This window comes from Cheilinus undulatus, linkage group 5 (assembly GCF_018320785.1).
Source record: "Cheilinus undulatus linkage group 5, ASM1832078v1, whole genome shotgun sequence".
In the NCBI taxonomy this organism is placed as follows: domain Eukaryota; kingdom Metazoa; phylum Chordata; class Actinopteri; order Labriformes; family Labridae; genus Cheilinus; species Cheilinus undulatus.
The window spans coordinates 23,118,105-23,133,259 of record NC_054869.1 but is presented as its reverse complement, the minus strand read 5'-3'; the positions used below and the strand labels follow the sequence as shown (position 1 = coordinate 23,133,259).

Genomic DNA, 15,155 nt, shown 5'->3' with positions numbered 1-15,155 from the left:
GATCCCTGCAAGTTCAAGTAATCCAATGAATCAATCCTGACTATTAGATCAATATATTGTATTTTTTAACCTAATCATAGCAAACATTAATGTTGGATGAATGGACAATAAAAATACTTTTTATACTTTCTTAAACACAAAAACGTACAATAGTGCTCAATTTACCTGGTACAGTGTACTGCTTTATTTTATATATATTAGCCAAGCACAGAGGTCACTGAAACAAATACCAGCGAGAACAAAGCAATTTCTTTCTGATATCAGCTGATTAAAACTCTAATAATTTATTTTATTCAAGCTCTTCACCTTCTTCTTCAACTTTACTCTGCTCTCCACCTGTGGAGCTGGTTGAAGCACGTGACAGAACGCGGAAGCGGAAACAGAGCAACAAGATGCCAACAGCTGAGCAGCTACAGAGATCCTGTAAAAACAAGATGTACCACTCTGTAGTTAAAAAATAAAGCGCAAGACGTGCGGTATGCTAACCTTTCACTTGATTTGTAATATAGAAGGATGAACGTACTATCGATGATTATGCTAGAATAATTAAGCGTCTTTTGGAGTTTTCATGATGTAGGCATATGTAGTAGGGCTATGGCTTAACTTTGACATGGTTAATAATATGCAACCCCCTTTAAAGTCGGCATTAATCATATAGTTGTACATTTATATAAACCGATACAAGTAGATTGGGCCAAAATTACAAGTTTTATTTTGGGTTGGCCGTAGAGCTTTTATATCATTATCATTTTGGATGATCTACGGTTGATTGTTTAATACAGGTTTGTCTCTCAGAGTTAACATTATCTTACTAAATTTCCTTTCTTTTTCCCTGTCATTGTAAAAATGTGAGGCCTGGTATGCTACTTTCTTGTTCCATGAGTTATGATCATTTTTAATTACCACAATTGGATATACAATAGCTTTTTAATAGAAACACAGAATTTGATTATGAAACAATTTACTCTTTAAAAGTTAAAGTATTTACCTAAGGACCTTAAGAATGTCCCAATTTTGTTTGTAGTCCGTATAGACGCCGCCTCTTTCCCTTTCTACCTCTGTTTTTTTTTTTTTTTTTACGAAATCGTTGTACTCCCAGACTTCCATTTTCGTTGGGTTCCTGAAAATGCATTCTAAGTGAGACATCTTGCTTCCAAGCACTCTTTGACAGCAGCTTCAGCTCAGCTAGCAGTCCGAGCTAATCCGGCTAACTGCTAACAGCTAACGGTTAGCTAGTGGCGCTATGATGGCGGAGCTGGTGCAGGGACAGGCCTCGATGAACCAGCCGGGGCTGAAGTCAGACGGCCTAGCCGATGTTTTACAGAGGGCCCGGCAGGTAACAACTCCACTGGGGCTCAGCACACATCTGTTCGGGGCCGAACCGGGCCGTTTACTTCGAGCCAAAGCACTTTTATTCGAATTCACCCGTGTTGTGCTGCTGCTATCCTAACTTATGCGCTCGTCAACACACACTCACACACACACTTACACAGAATCACACTAGCATGCTAACTAGCTCGGAAAGCAGTTCGGAGTTGGACTTGTGGCCGGTTTTGCACACTTTATCTGAGCTGACACGGTTCGGAAGTTAGTTTATGGGAAGTTTGTGGAGCTGTCACTCGGAGGGGAGCGCAGTGGGACTAGGGGGGAGTAGGACAGAAGTTTGGCCACACGTGTCACTGAGGCAGACAACCTGTTGGGCTGGAAGGCAGAAACACGGTCAAAAAAACACGAAGGGGGAACACAACTCAACACTTTTTACGTTGCCTTAATGACCCACAAAGTGCCCTTAACGGGCCGGGGAAGAACAGCGAATTGAGTAGGTTCATACTGTGTTAAAGCCTCATCCGCTTTCCAGCAGTTATTATGAGTTGTACCCCCCTCCCCTCCCCTTATAGGCTGCTGTTTACTGTAAGTTGGTTAGAAACTAGGCTGGCGTTATGCAACAGCCTCAGAGCCATATACAGCCGAGTGGAGGTGTGTCTGCCTCCTATACAGAGACAGACAGGTAGTCAGACACACAGACAGCACATTTGTTCACCTCTGACTGTGTTTTAGTGGGAACCAGCAGGGTGTTTGTGTGTGCAGGTTCTTTCTGATAACTTACTAAGTTTGGTACATTCAAGTGTTACAGTTCCTCTGTGACCTCTGACTAAGTTATTTTGTAAGGAAACATTTCTGCTGGCCCTCACAGCCTTGCAGCCTACCTCTGATGAACCAGGTTCTGCAACTCGTTTATTTCTCTATACTCAGAATAGTCAGCTCACAGCAAATGTTTGCTTGGCCTTCACTAACAAACAAATCATACCTTTTCAGAACTAGCATGGCAGGTGTCAGACTACTTCCCTCCCTGTGTCAAAATAATGCAGAGGACAGGGTGTGAGGAAGGAAAAATTGATAAAACAAGTCCATTTGAGGGACGGATATTTGACTTCAAAGGTTTATCAAACACTGAAAGTCTGCATAAAAGTATGCAAAACTGCAACACAGAACATTACAACACTGGGACAGTGTTACTCTGTTGATTATTTTGTATTCCTGACCCCACTTATGATGCAAACAGCAGAATTGTAGCATTAGACATCATGGGCCAGGAACTATTGTTCACACTGCTTTTCCTTTTGACTTCAAGGGGCTGCAAGGTTTGAATGTTTAACCATGCCTTTATTTACAGTTCGGATATGGTGGCAGGATGTGGTTAGCCTAGCTTAGCATGTGGACTAAAAGCAAAGGAAAATGGCTAACAGAGACCTGTTTAAACTTCAAATGCATCTCTGAAACTATGCTAACTATTTGAGGGACTTCATGTTTTGATTGGCATAAATAAGACACATAAACAGGCCTTATTGACAAACTGCTTTGAAGAGGTAATGTTTCATGAAAAACAATTTTATAAGTAGATTTTTACATTCAAGTTTTCCTATTAGAGGTTTGGAACAAAATGTCTTTAGTTCTTATAGACATATTCGTTGCTGATCCAACAGGGTAAAATTGTTAATTTTGCACTTACCAGCCCTCAGATATGCTAATTTAAGAAATACACATGATTTCAAATTATATTTAGCTGCATTTTTTATTATAAAATTACATGCACAAATAGATGAGTTAAAGATTGTCAACTTTTATTTCAGTCATTTAGTGTTTGGTTTTAACTGCAGAATGTTAAATCATTATTATAAACTTTGCACTTTACAAACACTTATTCAGACAATTAAAAACTACATTAAACACAGATGTTTTATTGGATTTTATTTGTAAAGGGACCTTGTGCCGTATCAAACATAAAAGTTGCCAATTGTTGCATTGTACCAGAGTTTGCTTATAGCTAAATTACAGTCCCATAGCTGGTCATAATTGAATTGGTTGGCTTTTAGAATAAATGTTGGTTTCCCTCAAAATGTATTCATTTTGAAAAAATTTGAGATCTGTAAGTGTATTTTAGAGTCTTTTTAAGATATCAAATTTATTGTTTATGTAGGAGTACTGTGATGCCGTTGCATAGTTGTTAGTAAGCAGGATTTAAAGGCCGTATGTGGACATGTAGAGATAAAGAACTCTGGCTAAAGAGTTTTTTTACTTGTGCAAAATCATGACGTGTCCGTCTGTGAAGGGCTACAGATTGGCTCATTTAAACGCAGGATGGGAGGTTCAATGATGTCTCAGCAGAGCGCCTACAAACACTTCTCTACTTCAGCATATGGCTTTTCATATGTATTAGCTTAAAGTAGGTACTTCGGAGGAGTATATAGCTGGAGCCTCATCTGATTGGCAAATTCATCCAGGGCTAAATCTGATTGGTCAAATGATGTATGCTGATTAAGTATTAGTATTGAAACTGTACCAACACATCCAATACCTGCTGGATTTAATTACAACCCAGATATTAATATTTCATTTCTGCCACCCCAGATGAAAGGCAAGAAATACAGTGCTTAACAAATTTATTAGACCACCACCCAAAGTAAGGTTTATGCCAAATCTTTCCTAAATTAACAGCATTGGTAATTACCAAAATCATTTTTTATGTTTCTGCAATGGTTAATACACCAATATGTAGAAGCTCCTTAACCGAAATACTTTTAATGCTAAAATATTATTGTTATCCATGAATTTTCCAATTTACTGATTTACAAAAAACTGAAAAAATAGTAAAGCACATTATTAGTTCTTGATTAACATGTCAAATTATAGTTATTTACTTGCATTCCTGAACAGAAAAATTTGTTTTAGGGGTTCAGTGTTATGCTTGATTCATTTCTGACTTCTCAGAGAAGCCCAGCCCAGCTCAAATTTGGGTATAAAAAGGTGAATTCCATTTGAAATCCCTCATTCCTGTTCAAAATGGTAAAACGTGGAGAGCTCACTGAAAATGAAAGAGTCCGCATTAAAGCACTTCATGATGTTGGATGGTCTCTGAGACAAATATGACAGGTGGTCTAATAAATTTGTTAAGCACTGTACATATGTGTGATCCATGTTGTTAAGTAGAGGTGTCTTCAACTAAGGATTTTCATAGTCAAATCTGATTTGTCAGATTTTGCCTTTAGTCGACTAATAGTCGAACAGCGTTTCCGCTAGACTTTTTTGTCCCCGGTCAAAATGACCGGCAGTCCTCAAGAATTCTGGCCATTTAGAACAACTACTGGACATTTGCTTAAACATTATTTTGCTGCATTAACAGCAGCAAAATGCATAAATCTGATATTCTGAAATGACTGCACAAAGACTTTCTCTTATTTTTCTTTGTGTAAGTGGTTTGAAGTATCAAAATGAAGGCTGCGCGCTTTTCCTTACACACGCAGTCAGTTACACAATATACGCCCACGTTAAACTCATGAACAACAACAGTTAGCTTCACATTAGCACCGTTAGCTTGTTAGCACTTTGGTCGCTATCATAACTTTGCAGCTTATGACAGCCAAATACCATCCTCCACAGCTCTGTTTTACTGGACACTGCGTTAGAACTTTACATTTCAATCGAAAAATGAGTCTTAGAGTCAGTCGTCTAATATCAGTCCCCATGATGATATAACTGTAACCTCTGCTAAAGCTGGAAATCCAACCATCCTGGTTTATTTGGACTAGTCCCGAAAAGACAAAAGCTCCACAGCAGATAGTCCGGTCCAGTCTTCCTCTCATTAACAGCTTATCCAAGACTACTTCTGCTGATTAGCCAGGACATCCCGAGCATTAACAATCAGCTACGTTGAAGAGAGACAGAGCCTTCGTTATCAGCTCTAAGTGGTCTATGCTATTCTGCACGATGTGATTCTGTGTTGACTACAATCCAACTTTATATGAGGATTGGTCATAGGTAGTTTATCGAAGTTGGCTACAACTCTGCTCGGTGTAGGCCTCTCTCTCTCTGCTGCTGCATCGGTGTTTACGACGCTCAGGTATATAGTTCCCTTTGTTTCAGCCTCTTCATTACTCGCAGCAATGACATACTCAAAATCCCTCCATACCGCTGATGATATTAAGCCTTTGGTTAACCAGGAAAACCTCACTTAGATTAAAATTCTGCTTCACAAGAAAGTTCTGGTCAGACTTTCCCTGCACAGTCCCCAGCAGTACTGAGCACGTGCAGAGAGATAGATTTGCTTTGACGTCATGGTGCATACCTAATTAGAGTGAATCCCATTTCTACCCCTTAACCCTTCCCCTTAGCCCTTCCCCTTCGTGTACCCCTTCCCCTTCCCCCTTGAAACAGAGTGGTAAGGGAAGGGGTAAAAACCTTTCCTTAACAAACAAGACGCCACTTGATTGCAGTTCATCATCACACATTGCTGATAAACAGCTGCGTCATCAGAGGTGACTATAAAGCTTCGACCATTTCGTTCATACTGCGTTGATCTTCTCCACTTATTTATAGAATAAATAACCCTCGTTTACACGTGTAGACACCAAAAATACAATAAACTTTAATCCTCAGTGGCTAAAGATTGAATATATGAGAAAATACAACTGTTATATTTTCTATAATCATTATGCTGAAAATATTTTTCCATTTATGTGCCTCCTTTGTAGTCTGTTGTACCATTTCGCAACTGAACGCAGTGCATGGAGGGGAAATTCATCATACCCCTTGGTTTCCAGTGTGGTCCTGAAAAATCTTCGTTTCAAGGGCTACGTAGCCCTTGGCCCTTAGCCCTACCCCTCGATTCAAAAGAGAACTGGGACACCACTTCACCTGACATGAACGTGCAAAACAGAGGGGTAGGGCTAAGATTAGGGCTAAGGGGTAGAAATGGGATTCACCCTTAGCCTTGTGCTTTCCATCTGAGGAGATAAACAACCCCAGCACTGCAGGACAGTAGATGTAGTAAGATTAGGCAACTTGTAGTTTATATTAACGCATTCTCGCAATATATCTTATAGGTTACACAAAATATATAATATGCAAGTATTCAGTATTTACTTTTCTGGTCGTTTGCATGTTTTCTGCTGGATATTTTGACTGTTTATATTTTTATCTGCCGGACTTCCCCTCTTTTTACCGGCCAATGACCGGCAAATGCCGGCTAATGGAAACTCAGGCTTAGCAGCCGTGGGCACCCCCATGTAGTCAGAATGGTATGATCTTGGTTACATAACAACATTCGACTATGAGGTTCATAGTCAAATCAGACTCTTCTGAATCAAATCGTTGAATCGCCGACTATTCTGGGTCACCCCGAGTGTTAAGTTACACTGGTTTCCTCTTCTTATCCCATGTTTGACTGGCATCTCTTAAAGATATAACTGCAAATTATTTAAGATACCAAGATAGCTTTTATTCTCCCACTGACTTTAACCAGAGGTTACGCTGAAGTTTTTTGTTGTCTGTCATTTTGACGAAAAGGTCGTAAAAATTCCGTCATGCCATTTTACAATCCGTCGTTATAATTTTCTCTTTAATATTTGTAATATAATGTAAATCAATATGACTTAATTAGTAGCGTTTAATTAATGAAGCACCCTATCCCATCTTATATTTAAAGAACAATCTTTGAAGTTATGCATTTTAATGGCATTGAGCGAAAGATGAACACAGGAGCACAGCCTTTACTACTTGTCATTTTTACGCAGTGATGTGGAGCACAATCCCAGTCTTCAAGCAAGCAACTATGAACTGTGCCACTTAAGATATCACATACAGTTTTAAGGATATTTTTAATGTCAAGATGTTGTAGTTTGATGACCATAGCTGATAACAAGTTGTTAAAAGGCTTCACTGTGGAGCCGTGCGCATTTTTGTCTGCTCCGCAAGATGCGTACTTCGAAAAAATGTCAGATCTTGCACTCTGATTCAGGTGCGTTTGTATTTGGCAAATTGTAGCAAACTGTTTTGTACTGCGAGCCTGTGTCTCTGTCAAATCCCGCTGGATCCATCCATCCTGACAGAGAGCTTCATACAGCACACACTCATGCATCATAGCACTGAGACAAGTTGGGGAGATGGAGAGCAACTTTTTAATTCTGTCTCTGTTATGACCTGTGAGTAAGCTACAAACATATGCCTTTATCTGTTATATTTCTATGACTGATATCACATAATACACAGGCAAACTACAGTGTTTAAAGTGAGGTTTCGGTGCAAAGGAGGGAGAGAGATGGGGAGTGGTTGGATGGGGGTGAGTGAGCAAGAGAGAATAAAGCTACAGGCGCTGATCTGAATCATCATTCACCCATATCTCTGTGATATTTCCATGGTTGATATCCACATAATAAATTAGCAGACTTTGGTGTTTAAAGTGAGGTTTTGGTGCGAGAGAGGGGAGGGTCAGGCGATGATGAGCAAGCGAGATGGAAGCAGCAGTAACTGTTTTGAATCATCATTCACCCATTTAAATGACTTGGACTGATGTGAAATTTTGCAGACACGATTAGAACAACATGAAACAGACTCATTGTACAAAGGCCTTAACACTCTGCATGCTGACCTGTATCCCTCTGTGATGTACTGAGACACCTTCAGTAGCCTCTCAGTGAGCTGTCAGCATGGAGACTGATACGCTTTCAGGGTTGCCAGGTACACGGTTTGAACATGGAATTGGGCTACTTTTAATGTACTGCCTCGGGTAGATTTTTTTTTTGTCAGAGGTTTGAGCAGACCCATTTCTATGTGTTGTACATGAGTATTTAATTTCTATAGCAGAACAAACTACTCTATTTACACTCAAGTACAACTAAAAACCAGCAGAGAGGCAAAAAAAACATTGAACATGGCACACAGACAAACACACCACCCACAGAGAAGCAGAATGTCTGCTGGCAAGCAAGCAATGTGGCAGAGATTTTACTGTATTATTATGATTTTCAGCATTGAGCTTGCTTTTGGGCTAGTTTTTATCGGCCATTGGGCTTGTTTTGTCACACAGACCTGGCAACCCTGCATGCTTTCACTAATCTACGGTGTCGAGGTCAGTAAGAGAGCCCTCTGGCTACAAGATTTTTTAACAGATTAAATAACCTCCTTGATAGTCCATTTGTGCAAAATGGAAAAGGCCTATGCATCTGTCTCTATGGTTGTGCTAAAATACAGGCTCATCCTCATCATTTTAATCTGTAAAAATGACGGACAGCCTTCAAAATTCTCCGGCATCCTTCAAAAAAATCCGTCAATGACAGAAAATATTTGGTTTACGCAGCCTCTGCTTTCAACAGACTTTTTCTCTGAAAAGTATTGATTCAGGCACGGTTTAGTCACTGGCACAGTATAAAAAGTGTTTATTTAGCACCGGTATCTGAAAAAAACAAACGATACCCAACACTAATGCTTATTGAATGTATGGTTTATGTATGTAAAATATGCGTTTTTTTTTAATTAATTAATTTCCTCTCAGGCCTCTAATGCAATGAATACACCACACATTTTCATATTGCAGTGATTGCATTTAACTGTTCAGCCCCAGTGTTAACTATGGTTGTCTTTTATTTTGGCTGTTGGAGTTTAGTTTAATTGGTGGTTGATCTATTTTAGATTTAAAGTGTTCAGTCTTGGCCAGTGGAGGCACTAGCTACTGTTTAGCAGCCATTATTTAGCACTGCCGTAATTGCTTTTAGAATACACATATATTTTCTAACTACTTTGTGGCCTTTAAATGCCCTTTTCTCGTAGCTCTGAACGTTTGTAACTCTGATATTGTTGATACTTAATGATATTCTCAGCCTTCTTAGCATGTATGTTAACTACCAGCAGGCCAGACATGATGTAAAAGATTGACCCAAAAGTGGCACATCAGACTCTGCTATATGATGTATCAGTTGTTCACTGTATCATCTATGGTTGTGTACCAGTCACAGGACATTAGTGCCTCCACCACTTGATCAAACTGACTTTTCCAGAAAAATGTTCTGCTGTATTGCTGCTGCATCAGCTCACCTTCATGCAGACAATTTACAGGGGGGTTAGTAGTGGTGTAACGATTCATCGATGTATATCGATATATCGATTGGTTGATTGATGATCCAATCAGATCAATGGAAGGTCAAAACATCGATCTAAATGGATGCTTCAAGCTATGCTGTTATTTTGAAATTCCCCCCGCACGCCCGTTGACAGTTTCCACCCCAGGCAGCGTCCTTAACAAGCTAGCCGCAAGCTAACTAAGTAGCAGCTGGGGCTTAAAGTTTCGCGGCTGAGGGAAAGAGGATATCCTCTCCTCTCTGCTGTGTGGATATATTTCAGACAGACGCTACTGCAGGACGGAGCTCTCCCCTTAGTTTGCCGACTACATCTACGTTTTTATCTGTATATAACCATAGATAAAAGCACTCCACCCGTTATGGCTGAGGAAGTGAGTGCTGTCTGTAGCAGACTGCAGATACACAGAGAGGAAAAAGTCCACTGCTGCTTACCTCCTTTGATAAACTTATTTTACATCGCCGTCATACGTTAGATTATAGTGAAAATATAAGCTGTCCAAATGTTTTAACACAAATGTGTATAGTTGTGTTCCTAATTTAAAGGTAATCAGAGGTAATCAGGTCTTTGTTGTTTTTGTTAAAGACATATTTTTATTAAATACAGAGACCTGTAGACCAATAATTTAATTGCAGAAACTGTTTTTTTTTCTATAACTGTGTGAAATTTTTGCACAAAATCGCCTGATATCGATCCTGGGCACCATATCGAATCGAATCAAAATCATATCTTGGCAGATTTTGTGATATCGGAAAAATCGTATTGTTGTCCAAAATATCAAAATCGTATTGTATCGGGATGAAACTGGTGATTTACACCCCTAGGGGTTAGTCAAGTCAAAGGGAAAAAAATCAGCTGTTTTTACTCGCACATGCAGGTTATTCAGACAATTTCAGGATGTTTTGTGGATGTTTGAATTGGACTGTTACAAGATGGATGATTGATGGTTTGGATAATTACTCAAGTGTTTAGAAGCCATGAACCTGAACACATGATGACAAGGAGTTTGTTGCAGACGTTGCTTAGAGAGTAACAGTTTGAGTAAAGATAAGGCTGTTCTGTCCAGCATATGCCTGGGAGGAAGGTCTGAATAACAAAATTACAAACAAACAAATGTATGACAAGATGCTGAAATCTTTAGTAGTGGTAAGGGCAGAAACTTTGTCCACACCTTTGTGCATAGTCAGATTCAGATTTTGAGCTCTTTTTTGTTTCAGACATAGGGCTGGACCATTATGGCAAAATCATAATAACCGTTAATTAAACTTTTTCCTCAATTTTGGTTAATGAAAGGTTATTCCACCTCCAACTCAGTTTGTGCTGTAAATATCAAATTTTAAAACAAATAACTGAAATTTTGCATAATTTTAAGTCTAATGCATCAATCTTGTGTACTTCCAGAACAAAATTATGTGGCTTAATCTATAAAATGCTGTTGTCTTTAAACGGTTTGTGCCCTCATAGTAATTAAACCAGAGTGGGGCTGATTCCAGTTTGACTGGCCATTTTCAAATGGATTTTTCTGGTCTGAACCACTGATAAAAATTAAAGATAAAACAGATTTTCATTCCTTGAAAACTGTCACTGAGATTAGTTACTGATATTGACATGAGCTACAATTACGCTAAGCTTCAAAAAGGATAATAAACCAAAAACTACCACAGACCATCTTTTTTTTTTTCTTTCTAAAAACTAACGTTTATCTGAAAAGGTCAAAAAAATGATCAGTCCATTTAGCGATCATATTACTTGTTTCAATGATAAAGGTAGTAGTAATTTTCATCTATTATTGAAAAACCTCCATCACCGAGGGTTGATTATTCTAATCATAGAATAATTTATGCTATCTGCTTTATTGGTGTTTTCCACAAAATTAAACCATCAAACTCGTTTTGCCTCCTCCCTCCCTCCTTTCTTCATTTTTTTATATTAAATCACCTTTAAACGTACATCCATTTAAAACAGCTGATCTGCGCGAGGAAGTTTGATGTTTACTAATTCACGATCAGAACCATCGCGGTAACTTGACGGACTTTCTTCATACATTCACAAACTAAACAACAGCAGAAGTTTAACAGGAGAGGATGCATTTACAGGAGACACCCGATGAGAAAGTCTCTGTGCAGAGAGAGATGCAGAACGAGTGACCACTGCTCACTTTTTGATTGATCACGGATGGCACTGATCTCCATAACTAGATATCTTTGGGGTTAATTTACTAATGTGTGATGCCCAGATAAGATTATGTTTGGTCAACACTGTATGCGTATTACCTCGATCATATGTATCATACAAACATCGGCCTGATGTGCAGAGAGAGAAACGCACAAAGCGAGCCCCCCCCCCTCGCTGCCCTGCAGTTTGAGTTTTACTCCGTAGCCCTTCTGTGTAGTATTGGATGGGGCGGTGTCACGTGACTGCCTCTCACGTTGTGTGCTTCTGTGGTGCATTAATAGAGAGATTTACAAGGGGACAAAACCGAAATAACCAACACAGCAGGTTTGTGTTGGTTATTGGCTCTAAGTGTCGGTTTCAGTTATTTTTCAAGCACTATTCAGACATAAGACTGCTGTGTAAAAAAAAAAAATATGAATCAGTAATTTATCCTTTTTGTTGATTTTTTTCCTCCAGCGTGACTTAAATCTGATTTGTTATGACTGTGTGAACAGCAGAAGTTGCATTGAATCTGATCTTTTCAAATCAGATTAGGTTTACTTTATATGTGGATCCACACTGGGTACAAGTTGAAACTTCAGTGTGACCTCGGTGTGATTAGATAGGTTTGAATGCTTGTGAAGTTGACATAACTAGTCACAGTTGGCAGGACGAGAGGGAGTGGTGGCTGACATGACAAACTGTGTTCAACACACCCAGCTTTTAGTATGTGGTAAGTCTGACAGTATAAGATGTAATATAGCAGCTGCAGCTTTGACAGTATGCAGAGCTGTATGAGGCTTATAAAATAAATATGAAAGTCAAAAAACTAAAAGCAGCAGAAGCGTTCAGTGCTTTGGTTAGCCTCTGCTAACTGTCAAACATTGAGAATATTATTCACTATACATATGTTAATATGGGACAAAGTGTTTGTCTCTCTCTCTCTGTTTTCATTTGCACATTGTCCTGAACGTAGCCTGCTCTGGAGCGGGTCAGGTGTTCAGTATAAGTTGACATTGCTATCTACTCAAATAGGAAGTGAACCACCTTTGTGGTTCTACCTAAAGGATGGCACTTAGGTTTTCTGCAGAGGTTTGTAGATCATCTCGCTTTACACCGTGCTGTGGGTGATGTCGTTGTTGTAGATGCATTACAAACAGATATACGTGGACTTTATAGATGTTTCTATGATATTATCTGCCCACGAGCAAGTGTTTGTCAACAGGGATGATATTGAGTGATACATATGTTACAGTGATTAATCAGTGTATGCCCACTTTTTGCTCATTTTGGTGCCAGAATAACTTACAAGCACAAGTAGACCATTAAACCAATGGTCTGAGTCATGTTTTCAGAGTGAGTCAGCAGAGTAAACTGGTGTGAACAGTCGAGGAATGATTCAAATTGCAGGTTTGTCTGTTTGAGTGTTTGGTTTGTCTTTTGGGTAGAGATTTTCTCAGGTCATTCTGCTGCACCTCAGGATGTACAAGATCCCATCATTGTGTCCGTTTGTCATCTGATATGCCGATATTTACAAATGAATTTTAGCCAATACTGATATTGATAATGAATGGAGTTGTCCCAATTCCTATACCAGTATCTGAAATACATCTGATTAGGGCTGGGCGATATGGCCTAAAATTGCACCCGATATACATATTTTTGCCATATCCCGATACATGATATATATCGCGACATTTTGAAATGGCCTCTCAGCAGCTGTATAATGTTTAATTCAGCCCCAAATGACACTAGTTTGGTGATAAAAATAGACTGTTCTATAGGATTTTAAATAAAATTTATTGCAGAAAGTAAAAATCAATATAAAGTCAAATTTATCAGTTCCATTTTGAAAAGGACTTCATTCAGTCTTTTACTAAAAAATTAAAAAAACATAAATCATGAAATATTTGAATATATGAAATATATGAATATTTTACAGTGTATGGAAACTCCTGAAATGTTTTTTATGTTATGTTTACTATTACTGACTATAAAATGATTATTTTTCTCTTTAAGAGTGAAGCAAACCTACACAAAACTCACCAATCCTGCTTGCAGTAAATGGCCAAAACCCCCACAGCTGTGATTATATTAGTCCGTTATCTGTGCCGATGAACGCTGGACATGAGAGCGTCTTTAGACCTTATTCAAGAAACTGTCCTGTGTGATCATGGGGGAAAAAGCTTGTCTGGAGACGGGAACATTTTAACTACTTGTTGGCAGTGTTTTGAACTGTAAGGCTGAGATAAGTCTCCGTTGTTGTGGAGATGTGGATCACATTTGTCCGTTGCTGGGCCGTCTTCTCTCTGACCTGTACGACACTGGCAGGGAGTTTTCAGAAAAATGCTTGCGCCCAGGCAAATCTTGTATTCTGGGTTAAGTGTCTTTTCATCAACACTGGGCTCATGTCTTTAGCGACGTATTGTGATACTGGCGCCGTTATCTCAGCGTAATCTTGCGGCGTATTTTAACGAATACCGCATGAGTTCCACTCCTTCCTTTCCAAAGTTGAACGACTGCTCAACGCTGCAGATCCAGCGCTGTTTCTGTCTCTAAAGTCAGCTAACTCCCCGCAAACTAGCCACGCTGCTCTGTTTACCTTCCTCTTCCTTGCTTCTTGCCGCTGATGCGCATGTGCAGAGGAGTTTTCTGGATTGGTGCAGGAGAGAGAGTGAGCTCGCTGCTGTGAGAGATGCATTCAGGGACAATGGGAGAAGCGAACTGCAGATGACTGCACCAGAAGCTCAGCATAATATCGATATTAACAGAAATCAGCTTGGCAAATTTCATGAGGAAGTTTGTGCAGTTTAAATCAGAATCGATGGGCCTACCTCAGCTGAAGGTTTTGTTTTTTCATCCTCATTCCTTCAACCTTAGAGTGTGTTCTTAGGACTGAAGTTTTAGGTCTGAATTACATCTAGTTAAATTTGTTTTGCACTTGAGAAGATTGTGGTTTTGTTGTGTCATTTTAAGACCTTTGTCAGGATTTTCTCATGGAAACACCATGAAAACCTGCTGGTTGAGTTGGAGACTTAATTTCAACATGCCAATTCTAGTACAGTTAAGATTTAGTGTTTTTACAATGAAAAAGTTGTGTACATATTGGTAGCTATCTGCACCAATAACGGTATCAGTATCACTATTGACTAACATGAGTTTGGAAATACCAGCATATTGGATATCTGAAAAGTGCATCCCTACTATTGTATCCTATTTTTCATCTTCATAATCAAGTAATTGCTGTTCCCCAAATCCCTAAATACCAATGCATCTGCATTAGAGATATTAATTAGACTAGTGGACAGTAGGCTTGGGCAGTATCCACTTTCTAACACCGTCATACCATCCCCAAATTTTACTGGGGTATACGGTATTACCGCCACCCAGACACGTCAGCAGAGCGACAGCGTGCACCTCTACATTGCTTTATTTATTCTTTTATCAAAATGCTTCAATTAAAAAAAAGGATTGGGTTGACATCATTAACAGAAATTCTTTTATCACCTCTGAAGCATCTTTACACAGACACAGTGGTACTACAGTTGCAATGGACACAGACTCTCAAGGCATTTTTTTTTACAGACTTGCAC

General features: G+C 39.2%; 1 protein-coding gene across 1 annotated transcript in view; it reads left to right on the top strand.

Moving 5' to 3' along the window:
* Positions 1 to 1,184: 1,184 nt before the first annotated feature.
* Positions 1,185 to 15,155, top strand: part of LOC121509675 (far upstream element-binding protein 3-like) — a 43,005-nt gene continuing 29,034 nt past the window's right edge. The window contains exon 1 of the mRNA XM_041787244.1: positions 1,185 to 1,336. Within this exon, the coding sequence (XP_041643178.1) occupies positions 1,244 to 1,336 (93 nt within the window). The 5' untranslated portion in view covers positions 1,185 to 1,243. The remainder of the gene's footprint in view (positions 1,337 to 15,155) is intronic.